The following is a 19,053-nucleotide window of genomic DNA, read 5'->3' as shown; positions in this document are numbered from 1 at the left end:
TTGCATTTATTCATCTCTTGGTGCAGTGTGAGTTTGTTAACATAGTTTTTCATTTCAGATTGTGTCTCAAGAAGAAGCGCTCAGCAGATCTGTAAACAAGTAAATCAGCCAACTATCACAATAACCTATCCTCTGATGATGAATCTAATGCTTCCTCAAGCCGACAGCCTGACCACAGTGCATGCCCCACCAATACTGTTGGACAAATCGACCGTTCCCCGGGGACAGATGCTGCCAGTTTGCCAGGATCAATTTCTCTCTGCCTCATTTCGGTTTGTGGAAAATAACTGGATAAACCAAGCGTCTGCATTTACAAACACGGCTTCGTGTGCTTTTACGTCATCAGCGATCAGCCACACTTCTTTACCACAGATGGGGCCGGATCCATCTTCAAGCCATTTATTATGGGATGTCCCTTCTAATCTCGTGGATCCTGTGGCTTGCCCGTCAATTCATTCTGGCCAAGCTTACAGCCCACCTGAACAGAGTGCTGTAACAAATTTCATCATACCTTCAGTGGAGCAAAGCCAGACTGATTCACCTCTGCTCGGCCCACCTGACAGTGTCTCAGTAGAAGATTTTATAAACGAACTATTCACCCCGCCATCAGTATTTCACTGTGCAACTACTGATGACTTGACCCCTGAAAATGCAACTCATCCAGAGTTAGAAGCGCTGTGTGATCCTACATTTGTCCAGGAGAGCGACGTCTGCAGCAGCAGCCCTTTGACTGACAGTCAGTGTGACCTGGTCAGTCCCTTTTGGCTGGATTTGCTTTTGGATAGCAGTGATAACTTTTTCTTCCCTGATGCTAACCTTGTAGACCTTGTTCTTTCACCTGAAACAGGCTCCACTAACTAAGTGGTTTTACTTAATGAAACTGTTAATGATACGCTTAATATGTGCAGCATATTTGCAGCTTTGAATATCCAGCAATTACAGAAATGGGTGTAAAAGATGTAATTTTTTTTTTCCTTTTTTGGACTGCATTTCTTATATTTTACTGACCTAGAGCAGCACTAATGTCATTTGTTTGAGTTTGCACACGATATCTGTAACATGCATTGCAATACATATATACTGTATGCAAAAAAAATATATTTAGCTCATAGCGACAGTGTGAGGTCTGTTTGCAGCTAGTCAGTGAATTTTCTTGTCTTTTTATCTGATTTAGTGCAAGTGCTGGCAGTCTTCTCAATTTTACAGGTGGCATTTACAACTGTATGATGTCTTTAGTTTATCAGTAAAACAATCAAAGAATTATGGTGGCAGAGCATCTTTTTGATTTCTGATCAGTCATTATGTATTTTCCATTGTAAAATTTTAAAAGCAGACAATTCATATAAGTGGATTATTTGTATTACACAAATGGGAAACCATTGGACGATTGCTGTTTTGTTTTGCAATTAAATAAAAAATACTTGAAGACTTGTCAGTTTGTTAAGAAAAAAATAACCTGTATAGTCAATGTTTAATTTGAATACCAATGGTTAAAAAAAAAAAAAGAATTTATAGTGTTTTTTTTTTTTAACAATGTGAATCTCTTTCCTATTCACACACTTATGGCACTGAGCTGTGATTCAAGGTGTAAGGTTGATCATCAGGACTAATTGGGGTTCAGTGGATTTGACAAATGACACTTTGAGCCCTATAACTGGTGGGCAACCTGCTATGCTTCATGAGCAGCATGTGTGGAATCTTAGGAGCAAAACAAATGCATTAAATGCTTATGCAAACGCGTATAAAAACTAATATTTAGAAATATATTTTAAAATCTGACCAAAAACATTTAATTTTGGACCTAACTGTAAAGATTTCTCCAACCCTGATTGGATGAGAATTGTACAAATAATTTGGATGTGCCATTTTCTCTTGTTTTCCATCTAGGAGAAAGATATTTGCAGAATTAACCAAGATTCATGAGATGTTCTGCGGTAACTAACATGTTTTAAAGCATCCAGCCACTAGGTGGAGGTATTAGGATCACATTAAACTGAAGTTAAAAATGAAAACCTTATTACTGCCTGCTCAAACCTTCCCAGCTCCAGTGAGCGCTTCATATGGTGCAAAATAAATAATTGTGACTCCAAAAATATTAATGTTTAATTTTGTCTCTCTTTATTCAAAATCAGTATTTCAGTAGGAAGAGAAATCTCAGTGTGCAACTAGATGTAGTTTATAAGCCATCTGAAAATTACAATGACCTGCTGAGGGCATAAAGCTAGACTTCAAAAAGAGACAAACCAGATCACTCAAAAAAACAAAGTTTAAACAAAGTTAGCATCACACTTCAAAACTTCTCATCTTGTTAACATGTTTTGTTTCACACATCACAGTGAAGAAATCTAGATTTTACGAAACGCTATACACAACATTTTGAAATTATGTGACTACAAGTGAGCCGGAGAATATTAGACAGCACTGCTGGACACAAATATTATCAGTTACAGTTTTACACTCATTAGAGTTGGAGTTGAGAGGCAGTACCGTCAGTCATAGGATTATTGGAATGATATGTATTGAAGATCTAAGAAAATATCTTGACACACTGTGGACAAGTTTTACAGCGTGTAGATTATAAAATATTAGATTTCTGCATTATCATTTGATATGTGGAGGCACAGTCAGTCAGCAGTAGTGATTACTTCACATTAAAAACACCACGGCAAAAAACAGCATAGATGACAATATTTAGTCTGAAATGTGTGAATTACATGACAGGTAGTGACGCAAACATATTGTTTTTTCATCATTCATTTAAAGCACATTACTTATTCTTACCATATCAGGGAAAACACAAAGAGATGTTTCATGAAGATTATGAGAGATTCCTACTTGAGACCAAATTAATGCTTTCTTAATACAAACAGCAGTGTTAAACCGTTACTTTCTAAGTTAGGTGATATTACCTGAATTTTATATTGTGCATCAATATGCTATATGAATAAATGTTTTGGTTTGGGTTGTATAATCTCCTGTTGCTCAACATTAAGGTCCATCTACCTTAAATTACAAAAGAATTAAAGTGCTTACGAGTTATATCAAACTATAAGATATGTATAGAACAGTAGTTGTAAATATAGAGTATGTTTTATAAATAATTAATCTTAAATATAGATTTATTTATTTTAAAAAATTATGTTTTAAGGCATTGCTGAGGGAATGATCAGGACACTAACAGCTATTTATCCAATTTCTGCACCTCCTTCCCGGTCTCTGGTTTTTCCTGAAGCTTGTAGTCTTCCAAAATGGCCTGCGCCGTTTGCTTGCCAGTCCTTTTCACCACAGCTTTGATTCCCAGGTTGTCAATATTGAAGGCAGTGATACCGACATTGATGGCGGAATTGACGGCGTTGTCTGTGGCTTGTCCCGCTGCAGCCCCGTACCTTCGTGAGTCAGATTGAGTGAGAGGTCAGAGCAAGAGGCGGGAGACAGAGGATTTGGGGAGAATTGATTAATATGCAGTGCAAGGATGCAAAGCTGCCATGCTGAACGTGAATTACAATGTGAGGATTACACCCATGCACGTGCACAATCTGGAACACAGACACTTCTGACCTTAAGAATCTGATTTTGATATTGGATCTCCATAAAATTCAATTCAGAAGCCAATTAATGGCTAAACATATTTGCTTTTGGTTGATTTAGTTTTTTTAAATTGCAAGGGCAAATTAAGGCATCATTTAGATCCCAAATTCCTGTAAATTCAAATTTCCTATAATGAGGTCCTGCCAATTGATTTCCCACAAATCAAATGTATTAATAAGAGAATGGTAAAGTAAATTTTTATACTACTAAATAATTTATAACAACAGAAATCAGTAGTCAGCTCTGTTGTCTACATATTTGGTCATAATCAGAACACGTAGCAGCAATTCATAGAATATGGGAAGATGTTAAAGTCGGCCGGGACAGAGACATTGTCAACTGTGAAATTTCAATTAGAAACACTTTTGGAAATAAGTGAAGCAGCACACCAATGTGAATTAGCACACAGGCAAGAGAAGGAGATTGGTAGAGCACAGAAATCAAGAGCACTTTGTGCAAGAGCAAAATAATTACAAAAAAAAAAAGAGGGGCTGGTGTCACGTCTGTCATTAGTGGTGTGAAGAGCGAAATGCATTTATAAAGAATTACACTTCTCCTCATTAGGTGGGTCAAAGACGTTTTGTAGACCCCTAAATCTGCAAAGCAAATCGAAGTTGAAAGTGAGTGAGTTTGGTTTTGCTGGTATAATGCAAGAGGTCATTTTCACATCAAACCTGTCTAGCAAGCAGTGGTGGGCAAAAAATTTGAATAGCTGTGTTTTCAAGCAAGTGACAGTGGTGAGACAAGTAGTTCAGCACAGACGAGGAAACTTACTTATGTTTTATGGTGGTAACTGTCTCTGTTGCTACACTTGTAGTTATGTCCTTTGCTGCCGATTCCAAACCAGTCCACATGGTTGCAAATCCTGGGCAAATACACAAAGCTCTCTTTAAATACATATACAGCGTACAACGCATGCACATTTTAACACACCTTACTGTTAGAGAATATAAAATGTGGATTCAGTTTACCTTGCACTCCACTAGCAGCTACCACCATGGCTCCATCTATGTTTGAACGCCCATCCTTGTCTTTCTTCATCGACTCTGGGATCAGCTTGCCTCCGTGCTTTTTCACATGTGGAGCCAGCTCTCGACCCACACAGCCAGCAACAGCACACACCCCATCCACTGCAGTAACACAGCATTACTCAATTAGAGGTGCACTGCCAAACAACCACACAAGGTCATGTAAAACAGCTGACTGAGGATGACTAAGTCACCTAGAAATTGGCTGACTTTGACGGCTCCTCCCGTCGCCTGTTTGGCGACATGGAGGCCTTTGGTGACTGTGGGGCTGACTTGGGCGGGTTTGTCCTCTGGAGTGATGTGTTCTCGGAGTTTAGATGCCCCTTTGTGAATGGCCTTGCCGGTGTACTCGGCTCCTTTCACCAGACCCCAGCTTAACCAGGACGCACCTGAAAGGATCACAGCAGGTGAGTCACTCCAGACGGTTGACCTATATTCAGGAATAACTGAATTCCAAACAAGTCACTACCAAACTAAAGCACAAAGCTATTCAAGTCTAAAGACACAACGTGGCCTCACCTGTCAGGATCCCATTTGCCACCTTTTCACTCCATTCGGGGAGAGGTTTTTCTTCCTCTGTCTCTGTCTCTGCTGGTGCCGTCTCCTCAGGTGTAACGATAGACACCTTCTGACTGAGATTAATGGTGTCTGCAGCTTCATCTGGAGCCTGATCATACAGACACATTAGTTAGCTACTTTAGGATGAAGACAGACAATGTGGGCTGAAAAGAAGAATTACTTGTCTGTCACTTTGTGCAAGTTGTACACATCTCCCTTCGAATGCTTGTCTCCAAGTAACCCCCCCAAAATCACACAATACCTCCTCTCATTCTGTGCTGCTCGTTACAATGCGCTATTTGTTAGCCGCAAACAGACTAAAACGTCTCTGTGCAGCTGACAGCCTTAAATCTTCTATTTGGCCCAAAAATGAAATAACACAAAAGTGCTTACTTTCTGACTGGGTACCACGGCCATCAGAGAAGATAATTAGCCTGAGAGCATTCATCAGAAATGACCTTGTCTGGCAGCGTTCTGAAGCAGCGTCTCCACCTGCATCATGACTAAACTGGCACTTGTCTTTCTATTGAAGCTCTGAGGTTGCTCTAAGTGCTGCAGATAAGAGCATTATAACTGATTAATTCTCCTCACCTGCCTGTGTCAAATCCCCACAATGCTGAGGCAGGGGTAACTTTGGGAAGGGTGCCAGGTCAGAAGTAGGCAGCAGCAAGAGCTTCATGCCAGGCCAGTTTTAATAATAGTTAATGAAAACTTCTGAAATCCTTTCAGTCTGCAACCTCAAAGCACTGAGTTAGCAGCAACTACAGGTTTAATATTTGCACTTTCTTATGCTTGCAGAATGTGTTTTTTGGCACCTTTAAATATTTTTGCACCTTGTACAAGACATGCTAAATGTTCTATTTGCTTTATTGGAGCAGATTTTATTTTATTTTATTTATCTATGTATATATATATATTTCTTGAACACTTTATGTATCTTACTTTATTTTATTTTTATTTTTTTATTGCAACTGGACGCAGGTACCAAGCAGATTTCACTACACATTGTCCTTTTATAATTGTGTATGTGACAAATAAAGTTTATCTTTATCTTTTATAATCAACTTGGAAAAGGGTGGAGGATGTTTGGGGGACTGTGAAACAGCAGTGAAATCACAAGCTAACAATTGCACCAGTGTGTAGCACTGGTTTTTCCCTTTATCATCGGTTTGCACTTTCAACTAAATTTCAACACAAAACATCTACGCACTAAAATATCTTTAACTGAGGACAATTGTATTTAGGTGGCTGCTCAAATAGGTTGTTCCTTATAGGAACCACAGATTGTTGAAGTCCACATTAGTAAATGAAGCTTCAAAGCACAAATACTGTGGAACAGTAAGACCATTAAAGAAATTGCAAAATGTGGATGAAACCACTTCCACATGCCTGAAACTAAACACAGTGCTCAAAGCTTCAACTTCACTGTGTCATTTACTTAAAATAGCGCTCTGTGTTCTCCATTGGCACAAGAGGATTTGCCAAAAGGTATTGGGTAACAATTCTCTGGTGACTTCAAACACTGGACGCTAAAAACACCCTGACTGGCCATTTATCACGTACACAATTAAAATGCAAACTAACACAACAGCTTTGCCATTAATTCTACTTTTAGAGCGCTTATATGTTTTTAGTTCTTGCTAAAGTTGTCAAAATGGTGAAAATTCTACTTTATGTTTATTATTGACATCACAGTGGGTGGTGGTGGTGCATTGGATTGCATTTAAGTGCTCCTAATATTCTGTACATCATGTTAATATAAATGATCACATCACCCCAAACCTGAAAATGCAGAGGCTTTGTAAAAGTGGAATTTATAGCAGAACTGTTGATTGCATTACATCTTCCCCGGTTTAATAAAGTGGCTGTGGAGTATATATTTCACATGACAATATCTCTGAGATCAGTGAGAAAAAACACTGGCTGCAGCTGACCTTTATTACTGATACACACCCAACAGCCACAGAATTAAAAAATGAAGAACATGAATCATCTTGTTTCAGTGCAATGTTCTGTTGGGAAACGTTGGGTCCTGGCATTCACGTGGAGGGATTCTGACACGTACCACTCACCGAAACATTGCTGCAGAACGAGCAGACCCACTCCAGGATATTCAGATATATCGGCCTTGTTTGTATTTGTTCATCATAAACTGTTAAAACCTGTCACGCTGTCGCAGAACTGGCTCCACAGAAACACTGACCTGAACCCTGAGATCTGTCATCTGTGACAAAAGGTCCTGAAACAGTTCTCTGTCTGCAGCAGGAAGCTCCGAGGACAGCACCACCCCCACATAATAGCCTGGAGCTGGCGCCATCATGTCCGGAAACATAAACACGCCAGTGTTACACAGCAGCACTGGAGAGTCCATAGCCATGAGAGGATACAGCCAGTCGCACACCTGTCAGGAAGCAAAGAAGATGAACAAAGACAAAAAATGTGATTAAAAAATAGGTAGATGTATGATGCCATGATGATGTGTATCTGCCCCCAGATTTCCTGATTTATAAATATTGCTCCTTAATATACAGGACAGGCAATAATGAGTGAATTTATCTAGAAGAGGAACAAACAGATCTGCCAAGTCATTTTGGTTTTCACATGCTCTGATGAGTGCAACACAAAGAACCATCTTAGAGACGACAACCCAAAGGACACTGTTGTCCTCTGACTGCTGCATGTCTAACAAGATTACGGGGCATAACAGTGTAAGCAGGGTTTATGTAATTACTTGCGCTCATGTGAATCCCTGATGTCACCCACTGGCAATAGCACCTGGGAAATTCCCCCAGTGAAGAGTCAAATTTCAGTCTCATGACACACTAATGTCAATGAAGAAAGCAGGGCAAAGCATTGTCGGAAAAAAATATATTTATGTGTGTGTGATATGGTCTTTTAATAAGAGCACAAGTTGACAGGTTTATACAGCTTTAATTATTTCTTATCTTATCACTGCCTGTAGTGTTTACATATACCCTCCACATTTACAATCCAGCTTAGTTTTTCCACGACCTGATGAGTTGTACGCTGGCTGGGGACAAATTAGCGTAATTACATGTTGTTTGAATTGTTTCTGTGCTTTCCCACTTTGATTTCACTGTTGCTTTCATTGATTAAATCACTGCAGGGTAGAAAAATCTGACACATATCTCAAACTAATCTGCTGTTTTCTGAGCAACAGAGATTCATGCGTCATAAGATAAAGGTCAGATGCACAATGCAGAATATTCCCAAACTGTTTAATACCCTAAAAGTCTAAAAACTCTTCTTGTAGTGCAGAATACTGTCAAAGTGTCTAGACTGTCCGTGATTAAGGTTTCCCCTTCATTGACACTTATAAAGGCAGAGCTTTGTTGAATTTACACGTTAAACAAAACCTGATGTCACTGACAGCAAAGAGAAAACTTTAATAAGATGCATCTCATGCATCACTACCAGCAGCAGAATCCTCCACAATGATTCTTAGTCATCACAGCAGGATGGTGCACTCGCTGATTAATGCAGGCCATTAACAGCATAATTCACAATACTAACAAGATGTTATAAACGTGACTACTGCTCAGAGAGTGGCTATATACAGAGGACAACAGTTTCAACAAGATGAAGAGCCAGATGTCAGTCTCATGGATGGATGCAAGCAGTGATGTCAGATGTGCAGAAATGACACTTAATTGTCCTTGTAAATTCCTTATTGATTGTTCGTCAATAAAAAAACTAAATATGATACGCTTTAGAACAGAGTTGCACTAATTACTCAATTAATTGTAGACTATTGAGTTATCAGCTATTTGATACAATTATCTGACTGAGAAAAATTTTGAGGAAAGAAAAAAAGTCAAAGATTTCTGATTCTAGCATCTTAAAGTTGAATATTTTCTCTCTTTTTTTTTCTATGAAAGTAAAGTAAATATCTTTGGGTTGTGGGCACAATAAGAAATCTGAGGATGTCATCCTGGGCATGGGGGAAACAGTGATTGACATTTTTTTGTTTACAGTTTTCTGACACTCTATAGATGGGCGGCTGTGGCTCAGGTGGTAGCGGGTCGGTCAACGATCGGAAGGTTGGCGGATCGATTCTGCCCTGTAACCTGTGTCATGGTCGTTGTGTCCTTGGGCAAGACACTTCACCCACTTTGGTGTATGAATGCGTATGAATGGATTGTTTGAGGTGGTGGTTGGAGGGGCAGAATGGCAGCCACGCCTCTGTCTGCTGTGGCTACAATCGTAGCTTACCACCACAGGCATGGATGTGTGTGAATTAATTGACAGTGTATGCGCTTTGAGTTACTCCCTGAGTAAGAAAAGCGTTATATAAATCTAATCAATTATTATTATTATTATTATTATTATTATTATAAAACAACTAATTAAATAATCACAAAAATAATCAACTGAATAATCCACAACAGGGATTTATTGATGTTTTGCTGTATTTGATTGCATTAGGTGGATCTTTTTAAAGTATTTTAGGAACCACACTGTAAAAACTGTCACACAGACTGAGGCCCCTTAACACAAATAGATTTTGCAGTTAGAGAGTTGTAAAACCATCTAGATCCCAGCCAGTGTTTCTGTGTTGCAACACATCATCTTAGGATGTTGCGCACATTTATAATCATTTTCTATAATAAATATCACGAGTCATGACTGAGGGGTCATCTTTTCTCCCCACTTTGAGCCGGACCTGATCCCTGTCTGGGAATCCCCGGAGGATGACATCACGGCCGTAAACCCAGCAGGATTAAGGCACGAGGTAAGCAGCGCTCACATGATCGTGTCCATAGGGCGAGGGGCATTGATTATTAACAAGCCTATCTCCTCCCGCTGATGACTCACAGTCAATGAGGGCTTGATGCGCAAACATCTTACAAAATCAGGTGAAAGGTCACAAAACAACTAAAGAGAGCCGGTGACACTGCAGTGATGACATCTCACTTGCACTGATTGCATCAAACAGGCATGATCACGGCTTATCTCTTCCTCTAAGGCTTGATAATACAGTGATAAAGAGTGTGGAGGAGGATACATTTTTTTCTCTTACCTGAAGAAATGCTGGTGGGCGAGTGGGCGCTCTGTCAGACTGATCACCGGTAAACTTCACCAGCCGCAGGTAGCCCGGGTATGACGGCGCGCTCACCTGCCCCTCAGGTGTGACAAAAAATATCTGCACACCGTGAGGAATGTACAGCATCTCCTCTCCGTCTTCACCCATAGTCTGGAGAGATGTTGTCGAGTTAGATGTGCGACTGTAGAACTCATCCCCGACCAACGACATCTCCCCTGAATCTGTTCCATATGAGATGGACAGATGGCCGTCAGCCGCCTGAGGAGAGTAAGCTGGAGGCTGCTCGCCTGGAACCAGAGGCTGTCCAGCAGGTGAGAGACCACTTCCTGCAGGCCTGCCTCCTACAGCTCCAGCCGGCTGACCGTTCGCAGAAAGCTGGTTCATTGGAGGTGGCCTCTCTGGCTTCTCTTTGGTTTGGAGCTTTGGGTAGAGACCTTGTGCAGGCACGTCTGAAGCACTGGACACACTGCTGGAGCTCAGTGTGGAGCCCTCGTCAGGGCTGGTCTCCAGTATGGCGAGGCGGGTGGTGATGTTGTTCAGCGTCTCCTGCATCTTCTGCTGCATCTGTCTGGCCGATTCCCACGAGCTGCCGAGGCACTCCTCTCCCTGCGAAGGCACGCTGATGGCCCTGAGAAGGTGCTGCCGTCCTCGCTTGTAGAGCTCCACGGCCTGCGTCTTGTCTCCAGCTTCGTCTGCTGTGAGTCCTTTATTGAGGCACTCAAAGGCCCTCTCGTAGCCATCTTTGATCACTTGGAGTCTGGCGTTGTCAAATGCATCTTGTTTGGCTTTCTCCATTCCCTCTGAAAAAAGACAATCAGCTTTATTGATTCACATCTACACTGCATAACATGAACTGACCAGCACATAAAAACACATGTACAGCAAGAGTTGGCACCATTATAGTCTTAACCAGAATGTGACACACTTCTTCTTACTTTACAACAAGCCACAGGTTATTTTACTTTCACTTTTCTGCTGACTTAACACTTGAATTACAACCAGAAGTCATTTACACCGCTCAAGAAGGGGAAAAAAAACTGATGACCTGTAACTGAGCTGCACAGTCTGTCTGAATGTTAAGTCACCTGCTTGCTTCTAGTTAGTGCGTTGGTTTATCCGCTGTAAAAAGAGGGTTGCTAAAGTAGGCTAAAACAAGCTAAAAACAAGCTAATCCCCCACAACAAGCAACAGCTCTGCTAACACAACTTCAGCTGTTACGCCATGAAGTCCCAGTAGTAAGAACAGAGGCGCAAAAAAAAAAACAAAAAAACACAGACAAGTCTGTTGTCATGTCAGTAGTTTGTGGCTGTTAGTTAGCATTAGCTCCGTTATTAGCTAACGGTGTCCTCGCTTACCCCAGTGAGCGAAAAACTCCGAAGAACAGCTTCAGGTGACTCTCCACTAGCCAACGTCTGTCCAAGCCGTCGAATAGCGTGAACTTTAATTATCAGCCGGCTTCCTGAATAAAGTGTGCTCCGCTGGTAAACGACTCCTGAATGTGGACTAATGATATCACTACACATCACAGCGCCGACCTTTCAAAACAAAAGTACGGCGGAAGGACGAACAGGCGAGCCCCCTACATACAACTTGTGCTTTATGTTGAAAATATTGCCCGGATGTAGAAATGCGCCACAGTTAATCAGCTTTATTTTTTTTGCAGCGCCTTTTATTAGTGTGACCACAGGAGGACAGTAAGAGCCATTCTGAATGATAAAAGGAAACTTTAGGCCTATAGCGCCTTTAAAATCTAGAATTACAAGGTAAACGCTAAAGACTACAATAATAAAACATTAAAAAGCATTGTAAAACACAAACCCAGGTTGTAAATGTGGGTTTTTAAAAGATTGTTAAACAGAGGCACTGACTGACTGTGTTTTGACACAGTGTCGTTGGTTAGGATCATTAAAATAATTTTAAAAATAATCAACAAACCCTTCTATAGTGAATAGGGAGCCAGTGTACGTACATAAACAAATATATTTAAACAAACCAATGAATAAAGTAACCGGAGCTGCAGGTTCCGCTCAGTGTCGAATCACGTGCTTTACTGCCATCTGCTGGTCACGATAAGAAACTGCACCAGCTCAAAGTTTAGACAAATGAAAGTCACTGTAGAAATCATTTTACCTCACACTGTACTTGAAATGCTAATGAACTACTGTTGTGTTGATTTTTCTTAAGCAGCTAAAGATTATCCTTCTGGATTTTTTAGTGGGAATAATGTTGAGTCTTATATTAACACCATCCATCCATCCATCCATTATCTTTACACCACTTAATCCTCACTAGGGTCGTGGGGGGCTGGAGTCTATCCCAGTCGACTTAGGGCGAAGGCAGGGGACACCTGGACATGTCACCAGTCTATCACAGGGCTACACTTAGAGACAGACAACCAAGCACACTCACATTCACACCTACAGACAATTTAGAATCAATAATTAACCTCACCCTGTTTTTGGACTGTGGGAAGAAGCCGGAGAACCCACGCTGCATGAAGAGAACATGGAGACTCCATGCTGAAAGATCCTGGGTGTCCTCACCGGGATGTGAACTGGCGACCTTCTAACCACCGCACCACCTTGCAGCCCCATTCGGAAACAACCTGACAATAATCACAAAATCACTCTGTTAATTGTTCTATAATGGTTTAAAATAGCTGGCAAAATCTAAGGACAAAACAGATTCAAATAAAAGAAAGCCACAAAGTAAGCAAATAATAGTAATAATAGACAAGAAGAACCCAGTAAAGTGGACATGGTTTCATCACTCACCTTAATATTTAGGTCGTAGGCTACAGATGTTAAACACATTGTTGGTATTCCTTAATTTATTTTAAATAAATAATTGAAAACAATTACTTGAAAGCTGATTACTTTTTATCTGTTTTAATAATTGATCGGAAGTATTACAATGGAGTAATTGATGAGTAATCTTGGAGTAATTTGACTATTTTCTGCAGTTCGTTAATGTAGCCACTAGAGGGCAGTAAACAGCCATTCTGAATATTAGTATTAATATTAATATACCTATCAGTATTTCTAGGTCACCTTTTTCCAAAAACTGGAGTTACACGGTGCTTTTTAAAAGCACTAATAAAACATTAAAAACAGCAATAAAGATTGATAGATATTTTTTGGAGTCATTGCAGGAAATGGCTTTGTTACAGAAGTTACAATCACAGTCTATCTAAGAATCTAAATCTAATGCTAAACATACAAACAACTTTTCAAGCACAACTATTCACAAAGGTACTCAAACTTGAAGAAGACTTAAAGCGAGGTAACAAAAATATGTGTATTTGCAATTTGTAATGTGTAAAATATACAGTATGGAAAATATGCAAAGTGTAAAAATGTAGAAAATCTAGAATGTATTTAACATACAGTGAATTATTTAAAAAGAAAAAAAAAGGAACAGTATCAAAATACATGTAAAACGTGTAAAGAAAACAACATGTGTACCTGTGCATAACACAACATTTTTCTGTACATGGAGTACAGCGGGGTTAGTTCTTATTATTGCCCATTAAACAGCCTCATGGCAGCAAATAGAAACTTTAACAGTTGTTGGATTTTCAGATCTGAAGAGTCCAGATCAGATCAAACAGCTCCAAGAGGTTAACAGCTCTGAGATGTAGACCCAGAGATTTAAAACTAATCAACACAATCGTCTATAACTACTACGGACTCCCAGAAGAACTCAAACTTCCATTATTGCAAAATGACAACATATATTTAACACTTCCGGTGTGTACTTTCGCCGGCTACGGAGAGACGACCACTCTGCATACCAATTATTAATCATATCCATTAGACATATTATTAAAAGATATTCAGATCGAGCAATCTTTACAAATATAACAAGCTACATATTTAAATAGTTATGAAATCCGAAGCGTCTTGAAGGTTATCCACAACAGGCAGCTAAGCTAGCAAGCTAATGCTAAACGTCAACAAACTTCTCTAGCAGGTATGTCTCGCCTTAAGATGTCTGACTTTAATGTAACCCTGGCCAATAAGCCAAGTAATGCATTTAAATACTTTCTTCACATTTAGGTTACTTTTACCTCCGTTTTATCTCCGTTTGTCCTGCAAACACAGGTGATGGTAGAGAACTTTTGTTGACTGCCCTCTTGCGGTCAAAAGGCGGAACTGCAACATATTAAAATGAGTCAAGTTTGCATTAATGAGGGAATTGCAAAGAAGAACATTTCCGGAAGATACTATCAAAATATACCATGATGTTTATTGGTCTTTACCACAGCAGAGGCTGAAACTCTTCACTCTTCAGAGGTAATAATATAGATTTTTAGTGGTAATAATAACGTAGCACACTGTTACACTTTATACATACCAGCATCGTCTTCTGAAAGTATACATAGCGGGAGATTCAAAAGGTAAATGTATTATTTTTATGTTCTTTTCATATTTAGCACTATTTAGAGTCTAACAAGCCAGTTGAGCATTAATGACATGACAGCAAATAACCAAACTTAAATATTTAGGACCAAGCTTACCATTACCATCATGAAATGACATTTTAATTCTTTTCTAGTGTCCAGGTATTTGTGGAGCTTAAACTAGTTTGTTTGATTGGCAACAGACTGAGAAATGAAACATCACCAATGAGATCCCAGTAAAGCGGATATGTTTGCATTGCAGTCCTTAATATTTAAGTGATAAACATGGTCTTGCTGGTGTTACAGTATTAAAAACAACAACAACATGTTTTGGACGTTTTTGTACATTCCTCTGCTGATCTCTTCTCAGAAGGCAGCTGCTGAGAAGTTGTGCTGACCAGAACACTAGCCTGAATAATTTGTTCAGGAGGTGACCACTTTAACACGGCATGTGACCTTTCTCTGTTTATGGACCACCCACAGCAGGAGCGAAGCCGAGAGCTCCTCCTAGCAGGGTTGAAATGAGGCAAAGTCAGATAAGCCAAAGAAACAGACGATGACCACTTCGCTCAGAATTTTCATCCACCATAAAACTGTTTAATGATGCTTCCAGAGTGAGACAGATAAGACACGAGTGCTGCTTCGTCCTACTTTTAAATGTCTTAAAGCAAACAGCAGGTTATTTTGGAAAATTCTGGCATGTGGTGGGGTTATGTCACCGAGTCAAATAAAAAGTGGTTGGAATTTATCTACAAAATCACTGTCATGAGGAAAAAAGAGAAGATTTGTGACAGATTTGAAAAGCAGAGCAGGTTGTGCTGGACATCACGTCATGCATGCATTAATATGCTACTCATCTATTGTACATGAACCGTAAACAGTTCACAAGTTGGCGATTGTTGAAAGTGTAAATGGATATTACACTTTTGTCAGAAGCTGCACTGAGAGATACAGTCTGCAGAGGGCACCCGATCCCATCGCAGAGGCGATGTGGAGGAAAACCGCATGGCGTTTCTGCTATTTTGAGTTCAAGTTAATCAAAACCTTTTATGTGCCTCATAATTTAAACATTATGTCCAAGCCTGGCAGTGATTAGGCCTGCAGCTTGGCATAAATGGGCCACTAATGACCATTAAATTGTTATTTTTAAGTATATGGCCATCAAACAGAAAAGGCTACAGACTTTTAAAAGTCAGCAGTGCAAATCAACATGCATAATTAACTAAGAAGTCACTTTTTTTCACATTCTTTCATGTCCCTGTTTTATTAGTCCGACTGTCACCAGTTTGTTCTGCGATAGTGGCTGAGAGCCTGAGGAAAGGCATGCGATAAACATCAGTCTCATCTCCAGTTTGACAGATTCCCAGCATTCATCATACATAGATATACAGCACTGGAACCAGACTGGACACGCTCCTCACACATGTGGCGTTAACTGTGACTTCATATCATGTTTAACTCCATCATACCCAGTGAGGGTTTTCTTTACACCAAAAACAAAGAATTCTGACTTTGAGATGTGCAGCTTGTGCATGCCCAGTGTCGTGGCTCATCATCGCATCAGATGTTTGAAGATTCTGTTCCTTTGCTGTGTTTCTTTCTTCAGGTGACACCATGAGAGCTGTACTGAGAATATTGCAAATATATCACATGACTCCATATTGTTGATTGTTCTACCAGATGACATCCCAATGCGGAAGTTGTAAATTACGTCCGTTCATGGTTCAACAACAGCTAATGTCTGTGACTGAAACAGGCTGGTAATACACGTCTTCTGCTGTTATTGCTGGTTCGCATATGAGCAACATATGTGCCGTCAGAAGAGTGATTTCTTGTAGGTGCATCTATAGAATGATAAATGTGGTTTTGGTCAAAGTAATATTTTTGCCAGAATACATTTATTTTCCTGCCATTGCAGAAGACAGCACGGACCTCCATAAAAGATTTAGGTACTACGGTGGACATACTCTGTCTGTTGCTATACTTATTTGCCAGTTATTGTTCCGCATCAGCAGCTGCCACATGTAAAGAAGCCACATTAAGATTAAATCTAACCCAAAACAGCCCATTTGCATTCTTTCGGTGCTCACGTACTACTGAAACAGATGATAACACGATGATAAACGAGGAATGACAACCCGGCCAACGTCCAAATGCTGTGCATGTGGTTTATTGGTTTTGCTGATCTTCAGTCACTGAAGTAATTTGAATTCAGTAAGCGGCGTTTTTATGGAGTTTTAATTTAGAGTTTTCTCCACTATTCTGTTGTAGAAATTGTAGCTTAACATGTAATTAAGTAGCTATAAATGTTAGCAATTTACTTATGGAAGAATTTAGTCAATGAAACCAGACATGAGCATGTAATGAATGTACAGTTGTGCTGATTTTTACGGTCGGCTCTGTGGATCACTTACACTCCACTACTATTAGCTTTTATAATGTTCATTTTCCTCCTTAAAAAAAAGTTCATAAAACTGTTTTGTCCTAGTTTCCCTTTGCCTGACCTCGTATTTTCCTAGACTGCTGGTCTTCAGTTTAATCACAGTGCAGATCAAAACATACCATTACTTTTAATGATTGTATGTCACATGCTTGTTTTGTATTTGTTCGTTCTGTGTTTTTCTTCTTTGTGACAGACTTTATTATTTCAGCTATGGTCATACAATGTCAATAATTTACTGCTGTCTTTTACATAATGTTTTACACTTCGCTTTGCTTCTGACAAAGTCAGTATTTGTTCCATAACTTATTGTATGCAGTATGAATATGTTGTGGTCTGTGTTCATGGAAGTAATTATGGTCAAAAGTGATTCACGATCACATGATGATATAGCTCCACATCTGAAAATTCTTTGAAACTAGGACAGGGTCAGTAAAAAATATGGGGAGCGCAGTGAGAGCTGAAGAGCTGTTTGCAGTTTCTCAGGTATTCGTTTCATCTGTGTAAACCAGTTCCTGCTTGTTTCTTAAAAACACGAGCTTTTCTTTCATTTACTGGTTTAAAAAAGCAACACTGACAGATCAACTGTAGTCAACCATGAATGAGACTTTTAGGTTCAGAGATCATAATTATGCTGCCTAAAGTCAGCTTTTGTACAATGTTTGTGTGTAATTTGTGATCATTGTTACTGAGAACAGTGCTACTGTTGTCCTTTAGTACATGCATGAGCTGCTCTGTGTGAAGTTATCTCACATCTGTATACTGAGGGTGAATAATGTTTGCATTAACACATTTATAGCTTCTTGTGCAAGCCTATTAAATAAGCTAACAATATAACAAGAAGCTATGCTTCTGCAGCGCCATGTGATTGCTATTAACGAGGCATTGCGGGCCATTTAGAGATGCTGATAATGATACACACTGTATGTTGTCAGTGAATATAAATTTCCTTTCAGCAAAAGACCAATACATCACATGTAATTGGAAACCATGTGTTTCATGTTCATGAAGTGAACAGATTTGTTCAGTGGTAATGATTGTATGTTCATGGACTACAGACAGATGGAAAGTGTGCAACTAGGACAAAAGGGGGGAAAACGGACAACACATGATTCCAATTAATGCGAGTGTCAAAACTCATGTTGCCTTTTTTCCTACTGAAGCTATAAAAGAAGAACAAATCAGCTGTGTCCCACATTTTGTTATTTTTGAGATACAAATATGTACCTCTTGTGCACACCTAATGAAACCCACATGAATTAATGCATTTCCCAACAGTCATGAGAACCTTAGGTCACAGTTCCCCCAGAATCCTCCATTGAGGCCCATAATATGGGAAGTTGTCGTCCTCACAGTGCAGACACATACAGGCTACAGTGATTCACTCGACCAAAAATATGCTCTGGTTTCAAGAAAAGCTTTACTCTGTTCAAATTCATCATGATTAAAAGAAAGCTGATGACACGCAGTTATTGGAATATAATGACCCTTTCTGTCATAAAAGATAAATGATCAAGGTGTCTGAATAAACAGTTTGGGTTTAGGTCTTTGCCACCTCAAATAAACATCTCTGTTTTCACTCACTTTCAATTTAAAAGGGTTTCATGAAAAATCTGAAGACACCACACTAATCAGGGCACAGGCAGGAGTAAGAAATAACAGATGAGTGAGTTTCTTGAGCTAAATTTTGAGGACCGTGAAACACTCGGAGCATTTTCTATCTAATTCTATTCTCTTTTCTAACAAATGCTCATTGTCCTCAGTTGATATCCACAAAAGTTACTGGAGGCTGATTAGAAAAAAAGATGAAGAAAATGGGACAGGATCGCAGTGCCTAGTAAACTTGTCTCACCCAATGATTTATAGACGGAGAGATCCTGTTCTTTTCTGACTCCAACAAGCTGTGGAGTCTTGAGCTATCATTCTTGAGGTGAAACAAGGCTGTAATATTTGGAAAAAACACTCTGTCCCC

At 39.6% G+C, this 19,053-nt stretch overlaps 1 protein-coding gene across 2 annotated transcripts; it reads right to left on the bottom strand.

Annotated features, from left to right (window-relative positions):
- Window positions 1-2,095: 2,095 nt before the first annotated feature.
- On the bottom strand, window positions 2,096-11,759 carry LOC103363430 (spartin-like). Of its 2 annotated transcripts, none has more exons than XM_008290196.1 (8): window positions 11,595-11,757; window positions 10,216-11,039; window positions 7,378-7,575; window positions 5,136-5,283; window positions 4,811-5,005; window positions 4,560-4,718; window positions 4,363-4,453; window positions 2,096-3,386 (listed from the first exon to the last, which is right to left on the bottom strand). In XM_008290196.1, the coding sequence occupies exons 2-8, from the start codon at window positions 11,032-11,034 to the stop codon at window positions 3,182-3,184; spliced, it is 1,815 nt and encodes a 604-aa protein (XP_008288418.1). In that variant the 5' UTR covers window positions 11,035-11,039; window positions 11,595-11,757; the 3' UTR covers window positions 2,096-3,181. The 2 variants fall into 2 exon arrangements, with proteins under 2 accessions (XP_008288418.1, XP_008288419.1); XM_008290197.1 differs by having other exon boundaries at window positions 3,295-4,184; window positions 11,595-11,759.
- Window positions 11,760-19,053: the final 7,294 nt, after the last annotated feature.

The sequence above is a fragment of the Stegastes partitus genome, unplaced genomic scaffold, assembly GCF_000690725.1.
Source record: "Stegastes partitus isolate 25-593 unplaced genomic scaffold, Stegastes_partitus-1.0.2 Scaffold659, whole genome shotgun sequence".
NCBI classification, from domain to species: domain Eukaryota; kingdom Metazoa; phylum Chordata; class Actinopteri; family Pomacentridae; genus Stegastes; species Stegastes partitus.
This window is presented reverse-complemented; position numbering and strand designations above follow the sequence as displayed.